At 39.9% G+C, this 22,537-nt stretch overlaps 3 protein-coding genes across 7 annotated transcripts in view; 1 reads left to right on the top strand and 2 right to left on the bottom strand.

Annotated features, from left to right (window-relative positions):
* LOC137062313 (seizure 6-like protein) overlaps positions 1-3,463 on the bottom strand; it is a 71,749-nt gene extending 68,286 nt beyond the window's left edge. The window contains exons 1-2 of the mRNA XM_067433177.1: positions 3,335-3,463; positions 1,309-1,486 (exon numbers count right to left, since the gene is read on the bottom strand). The gene's annotated coding sequence lies outside the window, so the exon portion shown is untranslated. The remainder of the gene's footprint in view (positions 1-1,308; positions 1,487-3,334) is intronic.
* npm2b (nucleophosmin/nucleoplasmin, 2b) lies at positions 3,065-5,313 on the top strand. The gene is made up of 10 exons (XM_067433179.1): positions 3,065-3,152; positions 3,227-3,283; positions 3,377-3,459; positions 3,538-3,657; positions 4,491-4,584; positions 4,667-4,782; positions 4,861-4,889; positions 4,961-4,994; positions 5,066-5,111; positions 5,192-5,313. The coding sequence occupies exons 2-9, from the start codon at positions 3,247-3,249 to the stop codon at positions 5,105-5,107; spliced, it is 555 nt and encodes a 184-aa protein (XP_067289280.1). The 5' UTR covers positions 3,065-3,152; positions 3,227-3,246; the 3' UTR covers positions 5,108-5,111; positions 5,192-5,313.
* Positions 5,314-6,176: 863 nt separating this feature from the next.
* LOC137062315 (unconventional myosin-XVIIIb-like) overlaps positions 6,177-22,537 on the bottom strand; it is a 66,364-nt gene continuing 50,003 nt past the window's right edge. For 2 of the 5 annotated variants that reach the window (XM_067433182.1, XM_067433184.1), the window contains exons 40-44: positions 20,746-20,879; positions 16,300-16,341; positions 9,821-9,991; positions 6,923-7,848; positions 6,178-6,474 (exon numbers count right to left, since the gene is read on the bottom strand). In XM_067433182.1, the coding sequence (XP_067289283.1) occupies positions 6,936-7,848; positions 9,821-9,991; positions 16,300-16,341; positions 20,746-20,879 (1,260 nt within the window). In that variant the 3' untranslated portion in view covers positions 6,178-6,474; positions 6,923-6,935. Of the gene's footprint in view, positions 6,475-6,703; positions 7,849-9,820; positions 9,992-16,299; positions 16,342-20,745; positions 20,880-22,537 lie in introns of those variants that run through there. The other 3 variants (XM_067433180.1, XM_067433183.1, XM_067433181.1) reach the window with 3 other exon arrangements.

Genomic DNA, 22,537 nt, shown 5'->3' with positions numbered 1-22,537 from the left:
GCATTTCCCAGGAACAATTAAAGTCAACATTTAATGGGTTTTTGCAACCCATTTTACTGCAGTAAGGTGATGCATTAGAACAACAACAACAACAAAAACAGAAAAGTAGAGCAGGACTTGATCAGGAACTGAGGTCATGAAAAGCAGGTTAAATATACCAGTGTTGAGTCTTCATATCTACCATTATTTGCTATTATTTCAGCAATATTAAACAACTTTTTTTGGTTTATTTTTTTCCTGACAGGTTTGTTTGAGCTGCACCCTCTACTGTACAGGAATGAATTTGCATTTCCTTCCAGCTGAGGTTTATTCACTGCACTTTTAGTGTGGAAGGATCTAAACAGAGCTCCGCACATGACATGCAAGGAAAAAAGTTAATTGTGCAAACAATCAAATCCCTCGATTTGCTTAATCATGAGCACAATTTACCAATTTGTTCCCTTGATTTAAAAATTGTGTGCACGTGTTGTGTGTAACGTTTTCGAAAAAAGTGAACTTTTCTTTTTCATTTGCTATTAAAAAACGAATAATCAAGCCCAGCCCAGGTGAGAAAAGTAACACATAAGTACTTTTTCAGGGAGTAATGCAATATTTTAGCACATTACTTTTAAAAGTAACTTTTCCCGACACTGTATATAAATCAGAATCTTTACATTTGTGCGGTCCGTTGCATTAAAAACCCCTAGCCTAGATCACTGATAACGTTGTCTGAGAGGCGGAGCAAGAATAAGAAAACAAGCATTCTTTATAATAACATTTAACGACAAATCATCCTTAATAAGACCTCAAATGTGTATTAAGAAAGTAAAAAGGTCAATTTTAATTTCATGTTGACATTAGAGCACACTTGTCACGTTTCAGAACAGGCGTTTGGCACCGTGCACCGCGTGTGTCATTCATTGCGTTAGACAGCCCACAACTGCTCTTAGTCACCATTAATAATAGCCATCAAATGCTCACTGGGTTCATTTGTGCTTTTAAACTTAGACTTTGTGTGTGAGTGTTTCACAGAGGAGAACGGGGCCCACACACACCGAGGATTCACTTCAGCCCTCCCACGCGCTCTCTAAAGCATCCTATACGCCGTCAGGAGTGGAGATTGTGTGAGTGGAGCTCCCATGTGGCTTCCAATTTCATTTACAAGGCATTTGCCTCTATTTTTCGCATGTCATTCTGGCGAGCAGCCGAGCACAGGTGTGCAGATACAGATAATTATGAAGTTATATTAAAAATACTGCTCATAATACTGCCTAATGTCAATATATAATATGTGTGTGTATAATATTGATATACCCATCACCCCCACACCTCGTAATATCACAGTCTCTTTGTCCTCATGCCATCTTCGGCCCCTCCTCTAGCTTCTTTTCATCCGGCAGCTCGTGGTCTTTGATGGCGGTGAGGGGCTGGCAGTGGAACCCAGGGGAGCGGCGGTCAAACTCAAAGCCCATGTTCTCTCCGTTCTGTAATCCACAGGCTGAGCGATCTGGGTGCAAAAGGGGTCTGTTAATAATAGATCACACAAGTCTAGAATGAGAGCCACATATGGAACTGAGGGGGGTCAGAGAAACATAAACTGACATGGCAAATATAAGTTAAAAGAAATGGAATACATATTCCAGCTGAAATTTTAATAATACTATATATATATTTTTTAAATCTGGATTAATTTGGAATTCTGCCGAAGGCATTTAGAATGTGTGTGCTACCGAAATAATAGGTGCGTTTTCATGAAGCACTGTAAATGGTTTAAAAGTCCAATTCAAATGAAAATACTCCATATAAACACCTCAATCAGAATAAAAATGCCCAAACCGATAAACCTTTTCATCAACCGATCAAATGAAAAATTTCACCATCACTGTATCCCAATTCGGATACTATCCATACTAAATAGTATTCAAAAATAGAATTAGTATGTCCCAAATCGTAGTATGTTGAAAAGAGTATTCCAGAGATACCCGACTGGTTTACTTTTTCCGGTCCGAATTCGAAGTGCGAATCTGAATTTAAACGGCAAACACACTATGGTGTGGGGTTGTTTTTCAGGGGTTGGGCTTGGGCCCTTAGTTCCAGTGAAAGGAACTCTTAATGCTTCAGCATACCAAGACATTTTGGACAATTTCATGCTCCCAACTTTGTGGGAACAGTTTGGGGATGGCCTCTTCCTGTTCCAACATCACTGTGCACCAGTGCACAAAGCAAGACATAAAAGACATGGATGAGCGAGTTTGGTGTGGAGGAATTTGATTGGCCTGAGTCCTGACCTCAACCCGACAGAACACCTTTGGGATGAATTAGAGCGGAGACTGTGAGCCAGGCCTTCTCGTTCAACATCAGTGCCTGACCTCACAATGTACTTCTAGAATAATGGTCAAAAATGTCCATAAACAAACTCCTAAACCAGAGTTGAAGATGTTATAGCAGCAAATGGTGAGCCAACTCCATATTAAACCCTACGGATTAAGAATGGGATGTCATTTAAGTTAATTTGCATGTAAAGGCAGGCATTCCCAAAACTTTTGGCATCTTGTGGGACCTCTTTTACTACAGTGAATATTTCTAATTTAAATTTCTTTAAATATATATATATACATACACACAAATGTCGGAATACAAAAGAAGTGAATCAACATTTCCACCCTTAAATAGATTTGTGTCAACATGCACCAATAGAGGATAAGTGGTCACAGTAGAAACCTGCTATTTATTTGACACTTCTTCCACAACATGTGTTTACAATGTACTATTGGATATAAAGTCATGAACTCAAAACTGCACACAATTTTTTATTTAATTCATGTGAACTCATGTGTTGGTTTTCCATTAGTTTTATATGAGCATATTAAACCACTATACAATATAGTGCAAATACACATTTTGTAGATATAGACCCCAGGTATTTGATTATGATATTAAACAACAACTATTTAGAATGCATAATTATGTGTCAGCTTAATTCTATTCGATTAAAACATGATTATAAAGAAGTGAATTTTCAGAAGGTCGGACCTATAATTAACCTGCAGTGATCCAGACTTAATTACTGTCACCTGATGAGCAATTAACTTCCACTTTAAACGTTCACTGGGCGCAAACTCATTCTTGTTTTTCTTATGCTGTCCTAGAAACAGCCCTGAAGATTATTTCTGGTGAGGCTATAAAACGCATTCATAAGTAATTCGCATTGCATTAAACTAATACATTTATTGTGTGTGCGGTTTAGCTTTTTGTATCTGTATCAAAATGAGCAAAACCGAGAAACCTTTATCCACCATTTGGGGTAGGAGTTTATGCGGTATTATCTTTAAGTAAAACATAACATCATACTTACCAATATTGGAAGGTTAACTCGATACACGACGCTTTGTTTTAGGTTGTGAACTCAGTGGATCTAATAAAGAAGAGTCCTTCAAGACGGATGACACGAACCATCAACACCAGCTGGCACTGAGAACGGTTGGTTCAGGGATTATCGAGGTAAACATGACATTCTCGGTGTTTGTTACCGTTAATCTGTTAATATTTACTTTCAAGATGTGTCTTGGTCACACCGCCAAAGATGAGTTTAATATTGTCGAGCTGGTCACTGGTGAGGGCAACAGCAGCGCGAAAGCTGTTCCCATCGCAACACTACACGCCAAATCCATGCCTACGGTAAGATTGCTTTATTTGATACTAGTTTTAAATTTAAATTACGCATCATTATATTTTATTAAACATTAACCCTGTAGTGTCCCGCTGCATAAGGCTGGCTAGCTAAAAAAAAGTGGGTGTTATTTCGGCCTTGACCCCTATTTATTGTATTTAAACAATGTTTACCACTAGTTACCTTTATAGCTTATTTTGAATACAAATGTAGCCTACACTACTGGTCAAAAGTTTGGAAACATTTTAATGGGTCTAGTCTCATAATCTCACCATGGCTGCATTTATCTGATCAAATACAGTAAAAATAGATACTCTGAAATATTACAATTTAAATTAACTGATCTGTTGTAATGTACATTCTCCCCCCAGCATTACCAGTCTTCAGTGTCACATGATGCTTCAGAAATCATTCTATTTCTTTTTTAGAAATCATATCTTCCCATTCAAAAGAATGGAAAGATAAAGGATTAAGTGCTTCTATTTAGCAAAGGTCCATTTAAATCGATTATAAACGTATTACAAAGTTACTTACAATGAATGCTTTTTAAATAAAAAAACGTACTTATTCAAAGAATGTTTCTACAAATATTTCACAGCATAACTTTGCTGTTTTAAATCATTTCTTAACCAAATCAGCATATTAGAATGATTTCTGAAGGACCATGTGACCCTGACTGGAGTTATGTTGAATCAGATTTGTGATTACAAATTTTAAACTTAATGTTGCTTTAACGTGTAGTAATTTCATAGTATTACTGTTGCTGGTGGCACTGAGACTACTTGCCGTTACTGTACTTATCAGTACCTGTGTTCCTCATGAGACTTCATTCTCCCATCAGGTTAACCTCTCTGGTTTGGATCTTCATCCACCTGTGACCTTTCGCCTGAAGCATGGCTCTGGGCCGGTGTATGTCGGAGCTGAACACTTGGCCTGTGAGTGGCCACTAGCTCAATTTTTTACTATCTTTAGTCAGGCTACTAGTCATTGATTCCTGTGCCAAAATCTCTCTCTCAGTGGAGGAGTACTCTGATGACGAGCTGGATGAAGAAATGGATGAGGAGGTAGAAGAAGAGGAGGAAGATATTGAGGAATCACCGGTTAAGAAAGTCTCAAAAAATGGTGCTGGCAAAGTAAGCCCTTGTCTTATAAGTCACAAATCATTGAAATGTAACTCTGCCATTTCTCACTGCTCCCTTTTTTTTCTAAAGCGAAAGAAGCCAGAAAAGGGAGAAGATGAGTAAGTTAAATCTGACAATGAGGTTTTTTTTTTCACACTTGTTCTGCAAACTAAATGTTTCCTAAATGCAGGGAAGTCTCAGATGGTGAAAATCCACCCAAAAAGGTACCTTTCCCTCCCCATAAATTTCCCCCTCCCCAGCGCAAATGAATAACATGCGTTTCTGTGTCCTTCAGGGTAAAGGAAGGGGGCGGAAGGCGCAAGCTGCGAAGGTGTGATGAGGCAAGGACCCACAGGCACAGATGACTACACTAGTTTGATCATGTAGTGACTCGAGCATTGATCATGTTCTCTTATTGCAGATGTGAATGGGAAGTGCTGCGTTCCCAGAAGGCCGCTGGTGGACCTTTGAGTTGGGAGCTCAAATTTCTCACCATTGTCCCACTGTAGCTATGCTTCATATCAATAAAACTGTTGGAGGGAAGACCAAAACTTGTCTTTTCTCAATGCAACAAAAGTGGGTTTATGTAAATCTGTCTGCAGCTGTTAATGCAATGGGCACACCAATTTAAGAGTTTCAAGCTCAAAGCTGAGCTACAATAACACCATTTACAGAGGAAGCAAATCCGGTCAGTCTGAAGACATTAAAATTCTCACTTTCAATTGTAGAGCCACACAACATAACCGGTATGCACGTTAAACAAGGTTTTTTTTTTTTTTTAGCATAAATTGCTGCAAGCACTTAACCACCCCACAACCCAAGGCAAATTACTTGCTACAAAAATGTGTATGCTGTGCATGGCTGAGATGACTTGCTTGTTCCTCTTTTGAATAACTTGTTGATAAAAGCGCCTGCTAAATGAATAAAAGATTATCCAATTTTACAACTTCATAGCCATGACCAGAGTTAGGTCAAATCATGCCAAATAATTCTAGTGCTTTCATAAAATAAGCATCCCACTTTTGCTCTTAAAATCTCCATAATTGGGCCTCATTTCTGTTTTAAGTGCCTCACTGTAACCAGTGTTTTAAGTCAATTATTTGTGGTAATTAACATGCCACAAATGCTTTTGTTTTACTAAAACATGAACAAGGAGCATTCTTAACTACCCTGTATGTGGTTTTCTCTTGCCAAACCACTTGGTGGATTGCTATAGAGCACAGGGTCACGTGTTAGTGGTTTCCAAAAACCTGTTCCAAACTTTTTTTTTTTCTGTCCCTTGGCAAATGTTAATGATTTAGTTGTAGAAACCATTCTCAATTTTGGACATCCTCTGCTTTTGTAAAATGCTCGGTTTCAGATGTTTTCCTCTGTGAATGTGATGCTGCTCTCCTTTGAAAGGTCAGAAGCAAATACCAATGATTCCGCTTGACGTTTTTATTTACATCTGTTGGAGTTCAACAAATTTGCACTGACTGCTGAGAGGGAAAGAGAGCGCTCGCTGGTCAAGATTCATTTCCCTGACCTGAAGCCCCCGCGGGTATCAGCACAGCTCAAATAAAGGGCATGTTTACAGTGAGAATTTTAGGAATTAAATATGTTCGCTTTAACATCTTTATGTGTACAAACAGTGCTCAAAATAAATCCTGTGTATTTGTGCTTCCAGTTAAATGCATTCTGGACAGGGGCGATTCTCCACACATCCTGTCAGGAGGAAAAAAAACAGTGACTAAATGATTGATTCACATTCTTTCACAACTAATATTTATTATATATTTTTTGTGCTGTCATTTAAAGGGGTCATGCACTTTTTTATAATGCCAAAAAAAAAAAAAGACTACCACTATCTTTAAGACTTCCATGTAAACATCCACCTGCCTTACATTGTGATAGGATCACAAAACAATCAAAAAATAAAGAAAGGATGGCAGTCTAGAGGAATACTTTTAATTTGTTAAACAACAGAAAATGTTTCTGACAATACATATCCAAGAATTTCATAATATCCCTGGATTTGGGACTGGGAGGAAGTTTTGCGTTCTCAAAGTTACAGTATGTTTCAGTACAAACCATCTCAAAATATCAAGGAAAATTAGGTTCCTCATATGACCCCCTTAAATGTAAAGCAGGCCAGTGCAGTTTTAAGCTTAACCTTGTTGAGTCTTCTAGTCGACTTCTGCTTTTTTGAGGTACTTCTTCATCACGGAGTTGACATCCTCGCTGCCCTCGGCTTCCAGCCTCTCTCCTTGAGGCCCACGGCGCTGCTGAGATCCACCAGAACTTGAAGAGTCTGAGTCTGACTCCCTACGTGATGCTCTGGATGGGGGCAACTCTCCAAAGTGCACGCTGAGAGCTCGCTTCTGGCCCGTTCTGGAGCCGCTAGACGCCAGACTGCTGGTGGACTGCGCTCGTCGGATTGCTGGGAGAATGTCTGAACTGGCGTCGTCTCCGGCCCTCTCCTTGTCCTGATTCCCAAGGAATCTACGATTCTGGAACACAAGGGGTTCTGCTCCTAATTGTGACTCTCCGGTTTCGGCCACCAGGCCACCAAGTAGACGATGGCGGTTTGGTTGATAGGAGCCAAGACGAGGCATGGCTTTCGAGTTGGGCTCCTCTTCCCCTTCCTCAGGGATGGCGAGGCTGGACAAATGGTGGCGGGAATTTGAGGTTGAGGTCACGGAGCCGAGGGATTCGCAGGAGCTGAAGCGGTTCATCTTTCCTGTGGTGGTTGTGGTGGTGTTGGATGTTGGGCTTGCCTCGGAGAGGGAGCGGAGGCTGGAGGCACGGGGCATGTGGGGACTGGGAGGTTTCAGTATGCCTGGTCGAGGCAGGTCCGGCAGACCTTCCTCTGCTTCTAGCGACAGCGCTGAGGCCCTGCGGCGTAGGGTGGAGGCCCCTGTCGTCTGATAGATGGGAAGGGACACTGTGCTACCCTCGCCTGCCTCGGAGCCTCTTTCCCACCCAGCGCGTTTCTTCCTCAGACCCTCCAGAAGCTCAGATAGGGCCGTGGACGACGACGCTCTACCAAGACTTCCAGAGCTTTCTTTGACATCTTCGTCCAGGTCTTGCGTGCAAGATCTATCGTAGGAGATAAAAGACAATAGCAATGTATATATAACTATGGATAAGTTCAAGCCCATTTGGCTTTCTTGCTTCCATGGAACACAAAAGGAGATGTTTTGAAGTATCTGACAAGACATAATTAATCAACACTTTTGTCAATCCTTACTTAGGCTACACTCCATTTGTTAAATGTCTGATACATATGGCTGACTAAACTGGAAACACTTGTAAAGTCAGAAGTCTACAGTAAATCTGTAACGGTCTGCCAGAAAACAAAGCCTTGTTCACGATGTCCAAGACAATGAGCAACTAAACAGTAGATGTGAAAGTTTGTGAAGCTGAAATCCAGCGTTTAGTTGCTCATGTGTTTTTAATGCAGACTGTTGCACCATTATTTGTTTTAACTTTTATGTTGACCTTTAAAGAATGACATGTGGCTGTCTTGAAAAAGGTGGTTGTTAACAAGTGGCTAAATGGGTATAAAGGTTCTCAAGGACATTAAACGTCATCGTGATCATGTTAATGAATGAATGAATAAATGAAGCATTTATATAGCACTTTCATATGTACTACTGTACACCCATAGCGCTCAACACTCATGTCAGGGGTCTCTCCTCAACCCCCAGCAGTGTGCAGCTCCACTTGGATGATGTGACGCAGCCACAGTATAACTCACCACACACCAGAGATAGTGGGGAGGAGAGAGGGTGATGGAGCCAATTCGGGGGATGGGGATTATTAGGAGGCCAGGATTGGTAAGGGCCAATTGAGGGAATTTGATAACCACAGAGAGTCAGGACCTCGGTTTAACATCTCATCAGAAGGACGGTGCTCTTTGACAGTACAGTGTCCCATCACTATACTGGGGTGTTAGGTCCCACACAGACCACAGGGTGAGCACCTCCTGCTGGCCTCACTAACACCTCTACAAGCAGCAACCTAGTTTTCCCAGTTGGTCTCCCATCCATCTACTGACCAGGCTCAGCCCTGCTTAGCTTCAGTGTGAAACTAGTCTTGGGCTACAGGGTTATATGGATGCTAGTAAACTCCTCTACTCACTAATCCGCTTCACAGCCTCATTGTGTTTATAATCACACTTGCGAACTATTCTATATAAAACGTTAAGGGGATTTTTTTTCTTTTTTTTTAAACACTTAAGGAGTTATCTGAAGCTTAAAGGTGGTGAAGGTGGCGACTATGGTCAAAGACTTTTACAGTGCACACGTCTTGCTATAAATGGGAGAAAGTGCAAAGAGCGAAATATGGCAGAGTAAGTCTTGCCTTCTAAATAAGAGCCAATTGCCGATTGGTAAAGTCATCACATCACTGCAGCTGCCGTTAGAAGCTCCGACTGCTTTAGAGACAGGGAGTGTTCTTAAACACACTTAGGACAGCACATGCGCATTAGCTTAGTCCATCAGCCTAAAAAAAAGGATTTTTTTTTTCTCATGATTTGAGCGTTTACAAACAACATTTTTGAGACAGTCGTTAGTTTTCATTGGTGATTTCAAATATGAACAGAACTGAACAGAATTAGATGTTTCCCCATTCACAGAGATAGGAGCTGCACTTGCATGCCTGAGAGTCATTTCAAAGATGGCCGCAGAGGGAAATGACTTGTTTTAAAGGGACTTTCCTATGATGTAGTTTGTTTATAGTCTACATTTAGCTTTTTACTTTTGGTGATTGGCTTAATTTGTGAAGATTATTATTATTATAATACAAAATGTCAGAGAATCATAAACATTTGTTTGTCACAAAGCTTATTTGCTCCAATAATCCAAAAGCCAATAGAAATCCTGTTAACTTTCATTGTATGAAAATAATCAGCATTTCTCCTTTTGTGTTTCCCAAAAGTCAGTCACCAACATGCTCTTGAGAACGGTTCTACTGTGTCTGCTAAAAAATGACTACTTACCCAATCTGGCCTGTGTTACCTTGATCATTGAAGTACAACAGTACTGATTGGATTTTGTTGCCATGTTACCTGAAACTGTATGTGCTCATGGTGTCGGTGACAGATTGGCGGCCAGAGCTGCTTCCTGCGTAAGGAGAGGTCCCACCTCCTCGGGCCCCTCGCGGCACACCCGCCCAATGACGGATCCCTTCACCAACGTCTTCGGTGCCCACGCTGGATCCAACACTGGACATGGTGTCGCTGAAATTTAAACTCCACGTCACTCAATTTGACAGTGTAAAAAATATATACTGACTTTCATCGGAAAGATCAACAGTTGTGCAACATGCTCTTAAAGCGCAAGCGATCAAATCAGTATAAACCCGTATCAATGCATACAGTATATGACCTACATGAATATGATCATGCGCATGGCTCGAGAGGAGATCTCTCTTGATGGGTGCTGTAACGCCACACATGGGGGTGATATTAGCTCTGATCCTCATTGCTACCCAGCAGGCCATGTGTGTTCAGTGAACTGTAAGTTCATTAGTCTTGAGAGTGCTGTCATTATCAGGGCTCATAGAGGCACAACGCACTGATCCACAGCCTGTTTACAGACTTACTAAAACTGTTTGCCTGAGATCCAAAAGCATAAGCTTTGATCCAAGAGCTAGTAAGCTGCCTTTCTGCGTATTGCTTAAACAGGCAGCTAACCTTCTAATTGAGCATACTACTCTAAAAAGAGGTTTTTCATAGCGATGCAATAGAATAATCATATTGGGTTTGCTAAAATACCTTTTTGTGAACAATTATTAAAGGGGGGGTGAAATGCTGTTTCATGCATACTGATCTTTTTACACTGTTAAAGACTTGGAATCCCATACTAAACATAGACAAAGTTTCAAAAGTTAAGGTGGACGTTTGATGGGAGTATTTCTTTGTCAAAAATACTACTTCCGGTTAGTCATACGTTTCGGCAAATTTTTTGCGATCATGGGTCCACTTGACGTTAAAAGGTCGGAATTTCCTTGTATGGGCCGTACGGACAATTCTACCGGAAGAGCGTGAGAGAGAGAGAGAGAGAGAGAGAGAGAGAGAGAGTGCGAAAGCAACAGGCTACGCCCATCAAAGCGCTGGCTCGTAGGCTGCGCTGCACAGGTGATGTGACTTCAAGAAATTAACAATGTCACCAAAAAAGTGCGTTTTTGGTTGCCAGACCAAGACAGTCCTGTACAGATTGCCAAAAAACCCCGCGTTAAGGCAACAGTGGATGTAATTTGCTTTTCCAGATCAGCAACTGATTTGCACAAAGGTTTATGTCTGTTCGCTGCATTTCGGTGCCGACTGTTTCATAAACAAGGCCCAGCTCGACGCCGGATTTTCCGATCGCCTAATGCTGAAGGATGGAGCAGTCCCAACGATAAAGGTCCCAACGTTAGAACCGCAGGCGGTAAGACTGCTTCAAATGTCTGTGTTTTTGCCTATGGCCATCAAGTAGCCCAAACATGATCACGTATAGTTAATTGATCAATGGAGCATGCGATGTGTAGTGCGTGTACATTTGTTTAGCTGGCCACTATATGTGTAACTTTATGTTTGTGTATTGTAAAAGCACTCCAAACAACAATACACAAAGAGTGGGGAAATATGTTGAACTAAATAAGCGCGCTTCTTCATTCAAATGCGCTACTATTCCGTGTCTTTCTATGTAAACACTAGCCTGCCGTGCAAAACCAGTCCGCTTACTGTCTACACAAACCACGCGTAAACACACACACACACGTGCACAACTGCACTTCCCACATGTACACCTTCAAAGACAAAAATACGACGATATAATTCAAGTATAAATATGTAAATAACACAAGTCGCTAAGCATATTATATAGTTAGTGTATAACTTGTACCACATAGAGACGTCCTGCTCTAGTCGTTTTTGCTGCTGCTCCTGTTCAACTGCAGCCTCTGGGTCTGATTCCGGATCATAGATGTATGGCTGTATCTGATTAAAAGCCATATTTTTATTTTGAATAAAGTTTTTTCCCGCTGTTAGGGATGACACAGCTTTACGACGCACTCAACACAATAGCAGCAGCGAGCACACGTCATTATTTAGCCCCGCCCACACGATACGCCCCCACCCGCTCGGCTTTTTTCGGAAAGACTCGGAACAGCGCATCTTTCTTATATAATTATAAAAAAAATAAAGACTTTTCGGAGATATGCAGGATGCAATGCTACTCTATAGGTACTCAAGATTGACATGACACTGACTGAAACTGAGTGTTTCACCCCCCCTTTAAAAGAACCATCTTTTCTTAATGTGAAAATTCAGAAGTTTTTTTTTTTTCATTAACAACATTTTGTTCAATTAAAAGTATCCATGGACGTTAAAGGTTTTTCATGGAACCATCAATGCCAATAAAGAACTACTACTTTAGCGTTTATCCTGTTTGGTAGCAATTTGGTCCAGTTTGGTCCAATTTTTTTCTGCTGGCTGAACGGTGGACCAAACTGGTAAGTTTGAGGTCGTTGTGCAGAGTGTCGAGCCAGTGCTGCTTTGGTCTTTTCTGTGGTTGCTTTCCGCTGACTTCCAGCTGGAGGCCCATTTTGGCAAGCATTGTATGGTCAGTGCGCAGAAAATAACAGTAAGTAACCAAAGACAGGCTTTGCGTAGCTTATCATTACAGACATTACATTATTAAAGTGCGTGATGCCGGAGAGGCGGCGTTCTGCTTCTTTCCTCGTAGGTCAACACTGAGCGCCATATAGAGCAACAGGATGAATGATGGTACGTTAGATCTTCGACTTGAGACGGCCACTTGTCTTCTATTGCACAGGAAGCTGGTTGTTGTGCACCACTTCAGCCAGGCAGCATTGACTCGCGCAGTGACTTCATGGTTCAGGCTTCCATCAGCTGCAATCGTTGAGCCAAGATACTTGTAAGGGGGGACCCAGAATAGTTGATGATTTGATGCTTCGTTAGGAGGAGCCTGATTTGACTTCCAATCTCATCGCCGAATCATGCCATTGTGGATAGATGGGGATGCTCAATAGTCCCTTTCGCACATTTAAAATGACTGGTAAATGATCATGTGTGAACATGACCTTTTCAGAAATACAGTTAAATCAGTTCTTGTAGTATACCCGTAACGTAAGTTGTAACATTACATTACTAATAAATCACCGGTAATGTGCGCTGAGTGAACACAGAATGAAGTTTGCGAGCACACACAAAGTCAGAACAGTGCAAGAAGCCTGCTTTGGGCCAATCATAAGTTCATATGGAGATTACATGATCAGCACTTCGTGCTGTTTACAGTCATTTTTAATTCGTTTTACTATTTAAGTATGTGTTAAATGATCATCTTTGCTCACAAGTTTTGCAAACAAGTGTCACGCTTGTTTTTACGAATGTTATCCCCACACGCGCGATTCGACTATCAGTCGACTACAGGCAAGACTTGGCATTCAGCCCCCCTAAACTTCTGCCCTGGCCCCCTAAATGTTGTGATTAACTCGGTAATCTGTACACTAATTTATGATCACTTCAGTCAACTTTAAAACTCAAATGAAAATGGCAGCAGGCTTCAGATCCGCCCCGTCTAGTCAGCGCTATTCAGAGCATTCTTCAGTCCACAGCAGCGACGAGCAGAGCAAACGCCCGAAGCATAGGACAAGGTGTGTGCATAAACATGGCTGTAGCAAGCTAGGAGGTCAAACCTCCATTTTTTTTTGAGGTGTATAAAGGTAGTGAAATAATTGCCCCATATACAGCTCCGTAAAAATTAAGAGACCACTTAACATTGAGAAATCAATGTTCAAGGGTTAGTTCACCCAAAAATTAAACATCTGTCATGAATTACTGACCCTAATGTCGTTCGACACCCGTAAGACCTCCGTTCATCTTCAGAACACAAATGAAGATATGTTTGTTGAAATCTGATGGCCCAGAAAGGCCTCCATTGACACCAATGTCATTTCCTCTCTCAAGACCCATAAAGGCACTAAAGACGGCGTTACAAAGCCCATCTCACTACAGTGGCTCTACAATCATTTTATGAAGCGATGAGTATAGATTTTGTGCGCAAAAAAAACTAAATAATTAATTATATAGTGATGGGCTGATTTCAAATCAGCGTATTGATTCATGATTCGAATCGCATGTCAAACTGCCTAACTGCTTAAATCACGTGACATTACCGAATCATGAATCGATACACTGATTCATAACATTCTAAACATTGTTTTGAAATCGGCCCATCACTATATAAGCCATTATTTCAGGGGGTTTTGCGCACAAAATCTATTCTCGTTGCTTTATAAAATGATTGTAGAACCACTGTAGTGAGATGGGCTTTGTAACGACGTATTTAGTGCCTTTTATAGGTCTTCTTGAGAGAGGAAATGACATCGGTGTCAATGAAGGTCTTTCTAAGCCATCGGATTTCAACAAAAATATCTTCATTTGTGTTCTGAAGATGAACGGAGGTCTTACGGGTGTGGAACGACATTAGGGTTAGTCATTAATGACTAAATTTTCATTTTTGGGTGAACTAACCCTTTAAGTGGTCTCTTCATTTTTTCCATAGCTGTATAACGGTAGTATAGTTCTGCAAGGATATTGTGGGATATGAAAACCCTCATTGGTGGCTGAGCCCCCCTAAAATGAAAATCCTAGAATTACCCCTGCTTGCCATCAATTGATTTATTTGCTTTATTATCTATATATTTTTATATTAATCATTTATTTTTAAGAGTGTAGCCATGAATCCTCATAAGTGATTGATTTGAAGTGGAAACATGCTTCTCCCCGACCCATGACAGGTGAATACAGGACTTGTACTTATTATTACTGTATTAGACTTGAAAAGTTAAGATGCTCACCGTGTGGCTCACTTAAAACCTTTTATAAGACTTGGGAGCCCTTTATGGACTATATTAAAGGCTTATCTAGCACACCTGCAATAATACATAACTGTCATCTATTAGAAGAAAAATTCTATTTAAAAAAAATGTAATTTATTTATTTGAATCTCTGTCCATTTTGTTGGAATTTTGTCCAGTGTGTTGGACAATGACTCACTGTTTTCAGTTCTGCTTTTCAGTACCAATTCAGTACTTGCTTGTTGCAATGAATTTTGCATTTATGGATACATGAGATGCTGCCTTCGAATTTGCTCAAAACAAGTTATTTACCTGTTAGAAACGCTTTCATGTTGTGTGCACACCTATGATTCCTTCAAATGGCAGCCAGCTCACTACGTTTTGGAACAGAGCTATTGTGTCAAACGTATTTTAGCTTCCAGAAGCTCTCAGTCAAGCATACAAGAGAAAGGTAAGAAAAACGTTGTTAATTTGCTTGCATCTGCCATGGGTTCTCTCCTACCTTGCTCTTGTAATCAGTCTCACCACATTCATACAGAGATTTAAGAGCCAAACGACTGAGCAACTGCAACACAGTTCCTTTTCCCCCTTTTCGCTCGCACAGACAATTGAAAGAGAAGAGAAGCGGGGGGTCTCGCCTAACGCACATGCATTATTCAGAGGACAAAGCATATCACAGCTGGTGAACTTTAAAAGGACTTTCTAGCAGAGAGGAAAGCTTCTTGCATTTAACAAAGCAAAGTGAAGTGGCTGTGTGGGTACGCGGCGGTTTGTGTCCAACGAGTAGGTGTCTGTTCAACATCCACCCAACAGAGACTCTCGTCTATCTTCATACAGATGCGTCAAAGGAAACGTGACCTTATACACTTACAATACTGAGCAACAGGCTAAGCAAGCAACATTAACAGCCAAACGCAGCGTTGGCCCATCCATCAACATTTACTTGTAGTATTTGATGGGGACTTTTTAGACCAAAGAGAGAAGGATGGTTATGTGTTAGAGTCCACCAAAGCCATTAAGCCGCGGTTCACAAAGAGACGCCGTGCATTTATATGCAAAAAAGAAATCACACTGCATAAAGCAGTACATTTCAAGTTGCAGCAAACGTTAATGTATGTTATGCAACTACTAGATCCAGAAAATATAGGGAATAGATTTGCAATCCTTTTTCTGGCAATATAAAATTTTGTAACGTCCTTGATGACTTTAATGCACTTTTATTAGGCTGTTAAGTTTTTTGAAGATTGTGTCAGTTTAGTTCCACAATCCTTCTTTGTCAAGGGATTTGTGAGTATGAGAATGCTACGACTAATATTTTTAAGTGCAGCTCATATTTAAACGTAAGTAGCAAAAACAGCTAGTAGGTTGGTTTAATTTGATTAAATAATGTAATTATAAAAATATATGTATTGAAGGTTTAGCATTCTATAATTTTTGTTAAAATATTAATGACTAAAAAGCACTAAAATTGCATATATTTTAAAAGTCTAAAAAACGAATCAAGAAATTTCTGAAAATTTCTATAAATTCAGAGGAAATCAAGACATTCTTTCCCTATATCGTCCAGTCCAATATACAACCAGTGGCCTAGTTTGAAACCGGCATTATTGCTCATTCCCAAATGCATAACACAGAAATTGAACAGTAGAGCAACAACAGGATGGGGGATGGAGTGCTTACAGATCTTTCCTTCTAGAGAACGACTCCACAGCCGTCTGCACACTGTGAAGAGGGAGACGCAGTCAGAGACGTACAGGAGTGGCGTGGAAAGCTAAAAGGGTTGGGGGTACGAGGAAAGCAAGCATATCAAATTTTCAGGGAAGTCTAAGCGGTCTGGCGGAGAAGATCAAAGTCTGTGAACTCCGATACATCAGACTCCATTTTACTATGGGTGTCGAGGGAGAAAGGCATTATTGAAGCATTTATAGTACTAAAGTGTGGCCTTGATTTTGCGGAGTGAGGAAAATCTCTTTACATTTCAACATTTCAGATCAACTGAAAAAGAATGAAAACAATTAAAAGTAACAGCAAAAAGCAAAACTTTAAATCCAGAGGGAAGCAAACTAATACACACACCGTATATATAGACACCAATCAGGCATAACATTATGACATAATAACAATAATAATATAATATTGTGTTGGTCTCCCTTTTGCTGCCAAAACAGCCCTGACGCGTTGAGGCAGAGCCGGCCCTAGACCTTTGGGGGCCCTAAGCAAAATTTGGTTGGAGGCCCTTGACCGTTTTAAGTAAGGCCTAAAGAAAAGCAATGACTACCTTATAACTATACTGTACATATATCTACTATGTTACTTAAAAATTTTGTAGTCTATTAAATTATGTTTTAATTTAAGGCAAAAACAGCACACGATAACAAATTTTGCTGGACAATAAATTGGTCAAGAAATTATTGCGATAAATGATAAGATTTTTCGTTCATTTTCATCTAAAATAATGATAATGGCATAATAATGCAGGTACACCTTTTTTAAAGATCAATAAACTTTTATCTCTAAAGACTGATGCGGAAAACATTTTAAATATCCACAATAAATTAACAAAACAACCAAAAAACAAGAAAAGCAATGGACTCTCAGTCTGTTAACAAAAAATACACTTGAATAAATACCAAAAGCAATAAATAAAATTGATGAAAACTGCTTTAGGTACACATAGGGCTGGTCGATTCCGAAATTTTTGGAATCGATTCCGATTCCAATTCCTGTTTCCGGAATCGAAGGAGTCGATTCCAAGAATCGATTCCGCACTGTTGTTTTCGATTCCTTTTCGATTTTTCTTTTTTTAACAAAATCGATGGAGGAACCTAGTTCCGGAGTTACCGCAGGATAGAAGGATGTAGAAAGTATCCTTCTCCGAAACTTTATTTGTAAAATGATGATACATTTCCATAACTCTGGTGAATTTTAAATGATGGATTCTCCTAAAATGGCCCATATAGCCCAGAAGTAAATGCGATTTTGCCTAATAAATAAAAAGGAATGCACATTATTCATGGATGTGCATTTATAGCATGTTTAAAACTTCATGACATGTCTAAAATGCATGTGCACAGTTAAGTTAAACGATGTTCAAATAAGTGCTTTTGCACAGAATGTACGAGGCAAAATAACCACAATATTAACAAAAACAATAATATAAGAGTGTGCAGTTTATTTGTCAATCAGATGTGCGAGCAAGTTGCGTTCATTACTATAGCAACATAGACTCGGTCATTAAGCTGTACTCTAGTCTAGGCGCATTTTCTTTCAGTTATCAATGGATTAAAGAAAATAAAAGAAAATAGAAAATTAAAATAAGACCCTCACATCTGCATCTGTAAGCAGCTCTCAAAACCTACCGTTGTGGACAACAACCATTTCACAATTTAAAATTATGGAGTTTTTGTGTGCAAAATGTAGCAAACTTGTCCACGATGCAGGATCACAGAAGGAAACAATGACAATAAACACTATTAAACTAAGCGATATGCGTTCACATGGCTTGATTTGAACGTTTCATACCATAAAAATAAGTAGTTAGAATTACGTTCTAGCGACGTCATCACGCAATGACGCAAAAAACCCCAGCTGAATTGCTTTATTTTTAACTCGTTATTTGAAACTAACTGTTCAAAAGAACCTTTTGCAAAAATTAAATAGACTTCCAATCATTATTAGTAAGTGAGAGACAAGTGAATAAAGAGGAGTCGATTCCCCCCGATGGAATCGATTCCAAACGTTGGAATCGATTCTCGATTCCCAACGCCTTGGAATCGAGGAATCGATTCTTTTTGGAATCGATTCCCAGCCCTAGTGGCACGGTTCACAAAAGCCACGGTTCGGTTCGTATCACGGCTTTAGGGTCACGGTTTTTAAGTTCTGTACGGTTGTTGTTGTTGTTTTTGCTTTTACTTGTTAAGACTCCAGAAATTTACTTCAGCATAATATGATATATAGCTTACTTATCCACAATTCAGGATACAGTATTAACACAATTGTTATATCATGTAATCATGCACAAACTGAACTTGACTATCTCTGAGGAAAGCTAGGTGAGATTTTGATACAGCAAGAGAAAGACATTGATGACATGCTTTCATTTATTTGGCAAAAAAAAAAAAAGGAGAATGTGTTTGCTATCTCTACAGGAACTTATGTGCCTTTTTTAGACACAAATATTGAACTGAAGAATTAACTTGCATTTATCACACGGCCAACTTCAGTGTAGCTTTAAGCCTTGTTTATACTTGACGCGTCCGCACGAGCGCGGCAAAAATTGCGTCAACGAGGAGTGCGCGAGACCCAATTTCGCTTGGCGGTGTGCACGTCAAATTTTGTAACTTTGCGTGCGGCTCCGCAACCGAAGAAGCTCGAGGCGAATCTGGCCGAGCATGACGTCTCATCACGCCTGCACCCAGTCTGCGCTTCGAGTATAATAAACACCTCCCCAAACAGATGAGGCGAGGTGCGTGCACTCTCTAGGGGGCCCTCTGCTGGCCACGGGGCCCTTTGCAATTGCAAGGGTCGCTTAGTGGCTGGGCCGGCTCTGCGTTGAGGCATGGACTCCACAGACCCCTAAAGGTGTGCTGTGGTATCTGGCACCAAGATGTTAGCAGCAGATCCTGTAAGTTGCGAGGTGGGCCTTCATGCATCGGACTTGTTTGTTTGGAGGCTAAGTTAACAGCTCAAACTTGTTGTTGTGCTCCTAAACCATTCCTGAACCATTTTTGCATTGTGGTAGGTGCATTATCCTGCTGAAAGAGGCCACTGCCACCAGGGAATACCGTTTCCATGAAAGGGTGTACATGGTCTTTGGTACATGTCAAAGTAACATCCACATGGATGGGAGGACCCAAGTTTTCCCAGCAGAACATTGCCCAAAGCATCACACTGCCTCCTCTGGCTTGCCTTCTTTCCATTGTGCATCCTGGTGCCATGTGTTCCCCAGGTAAGCCACACACACACAACCGGCTATCCATGTGATGTAAAAAAAAACGTGATTCATCAGACCAGGCCATCTTCTTCTATTACTCCGTGGTCCAGTTCTGATGCTCATGTGCCCACTATTGGCACTTTCAGAGGTGGACTGGGGTCAGCAAGGGCATTAACTTCTTGAGCAATTTGAGCTACAGTAGCTCGTTTCTTTGATCGGACAACATGGGCCAGTCTCGCCAAGCTGCAGTTATGGAGATGCCCTGACCCAGTCGTCTAGCCAACACAATTTGGCCCTTGTCATACTCGCTCAAATCCTTACACTTGCCAATTTTCCACATCCACTTTGACAAAATGTTCACTTGCTGCCTAATATCTCCCACCCACTAACAGGTGCCGTGATGAAGAGAATCAGTGTTATTTATTTCACGTCATAATGTTTTGCCTGATCAGTGTATATAGAATGTATAGTTTCCAAACTGGGTTTCAGACAGTAGCTATATTTACATGGACACATTTTGTTTCAACTGAGTGTTTACATGGAGGCTAAATAAAGTGATTCGGTTGATGTGCACATTTATGTCATGCTTAAAATCAGAAATGATTTTTTAACACTGAACGGACATTTAGAGTTTCTCGCTGTTTGCGTATAATATTCTCCTACTTCACTTCTTTTCTTTGTTTTAAAGAGTAGATTTAATATTTATCTATTTAGGGTCCTAGCAAGGGGATGACAAGCACATGAACCGTTGTGCCGTCCTTCCCGCTCCCGAAACAAGTCTATGGGTTAAAACAAGGACTGTTGGGACTCTGTCCTTGGAAGGAAGTTTTTAGAATAACATGACAGTCATTCATAACAGTATATGTCATTAAGCCATTTCTATGTCATTGTACATGCGCAATACTTTGCAGTTTCAGTTTTCAATCCGATCAGTGTTTACATGTCCTCTGATCGGATCAGAAAAGGTTTAAACCGCCCCTTACCATTGGAAAGACATTTTAATTGGATTTTCCAATTAATTCCAAATGACGTGATTACATGTGACTTTTTTATTTCAACTGTACTACTAGTCCGATTACAATCTGATTATTAGGGTCCATGTGAATGCAGCTCGTGTCCCCTTGCTATGCTAGACTGAGGTATGCAAACAAAAAAGGAAATAGAAAAGGTCAGGCGCACGCCGCTAGCGATACCTTTCAGTATCACTTTCATCGCTGGACTCCACCTCCTCCAGCGCAGCTTGTAGATCAACGATACGCCGGATTGATGTCTCTAGATCAGCTTGCAGGGTCTGTCTTACTGCACTAAGCTCTTCCACTTGCATTTCCTGGAAACAGATAAGACAAGTTAAAATCAGATAACGTGTGACGGTCACACTGGATCTCCAGAGGAAATAAAGACCTTGCAATAGGACAAGAGAAATCATTATCCAAGTGTTTAATCTCAAAATATATCAAATTAATTAATTGCTCGGTAAGGCTGGCATCATTATTAGGCTGCTCACATTTTTTTAAGAAAGCATATTAATGTGGCATATTAAAGAGGTTATGAATTTGAGGCCTACAGAGTTGTTTTTATCCTTTTAACTTTTTGAATACAAAAAACAACACATTTAAACAAAAAAATTCTATGCATTGTCAAAACATAAATTTATATTTGAGTATTTATCCATATTTGTTCAAGATTAATATTATGTAACAGTATAGAGGTGAAAAAGATTTCATTCACCCCAAAATACTTTTTGATTTAAAGAAAATTAATGCTGCTGTCCGTAACTTTTTTTGTGTTCAAGATTTACAAAATTTATATAATAAGAATGTACAACATTAATCCATTTTCCAAACTGTGTTTTTGTCTTGGCCTGAATCATTATGGTACACTTATAATAAGTGTTATATTGGGACTATTTCAGAGCGGTCTGGTAGGAACCGCTGCGGAGGAGCACAGTCCCTGCGTGACTCGCCATAGACGTAAACTGAGAGAAGTAGCTCCGGATGCAATGTTTGTCCGCAAGACGCATGCAGATCTGTTTATTAAAGGCTACAGTGCATAAAGTTATGGACTGCAATAAGTATAAGTATAATACAGCTCGGAAAAAAATTAAGAGACCACCAATATATATATATATTTTGCATAGTTGAGCTTGGAGTCAATTGTTTTATTTATGATAACGCAATGAAACATCATTTTTGGCCAGGCTGTAGTTCAAAGAATTATGGACACATGCAAAAACCAGAGAGAACCAACTAAATATTAATATCCGATTATGCTGTAGTCAATGCATGCTTTTCATGTCAGCTTTTTGCATTTTTTTATGAAAATGCTTTGCATAGTAAAATAAAACCTGAAGCTGTAGTTTGCCTTTATTTGTCAAATAATTTTGTAAAATACCTTGACCAAGTTCAGTGTTTTGTTCTTCCCTCAGATTTGAAAAATGAAATATTTTCCTCATATGTTGATGCTTTTATTTGTAGGTTCATAACAAATAAAAAATCCCCTCCGGACATCACTTTTGGCCAGTAATGTATGTATAAATTTGTAATGTAATATACTGTATATGTATTTGTAATGAAAATAAAGTATATTTTCTTCTATATTATATTTCAATCAAATGTAAAATACTTCACACAAATACAAAAGTTACATTTAAAATATGTGTAGTACTGGCCTTAATTTACACAGAAATAAATAAATAAAATCACTGTATAATAGTGTTTTTTTGGCAAGCCTTTTTCTTTAACTTCTAAAGTGCCTGTTTGCTAAAGGACAATCTTGTGCTATCGATCACAAGCTATTGTTTACAGAATAATTTGATAATGAGTGCTCGAGAGCCAGTGGAGCGACTGATTACACGATTCATTTTCCTCTTCCCTTCTTTGTCCGTCCCCAGTCTCTTGCTCTACTGGACGAGCCGCCACTGTCTGTCTGTGATTAATTCCCATTGTCTCCTCAAGGTTATTGATACAACAAATCCCATTCCGCTCC

Source organism: Pseudorasbora parva, chromosome 23, assembly GCF_024679245.1.
Source record: "Pseudorasbora parva isolate DD20220531a chromosome 23, ASM2467924v1, whole genome shotgun sequence".
Taxonomy (NCBI): domain Eukaryota; kingdom Metazoa; phylum Chordata; class Actinopteri; order Cypriniformes; family Gobionidae; genus Pseudorasbora; species Pseudorasbora parva.
Note: the sequence above shows the minus strand (reverse complement) of the source record. Positions and strands in the feature narration are given on the sequence as shown.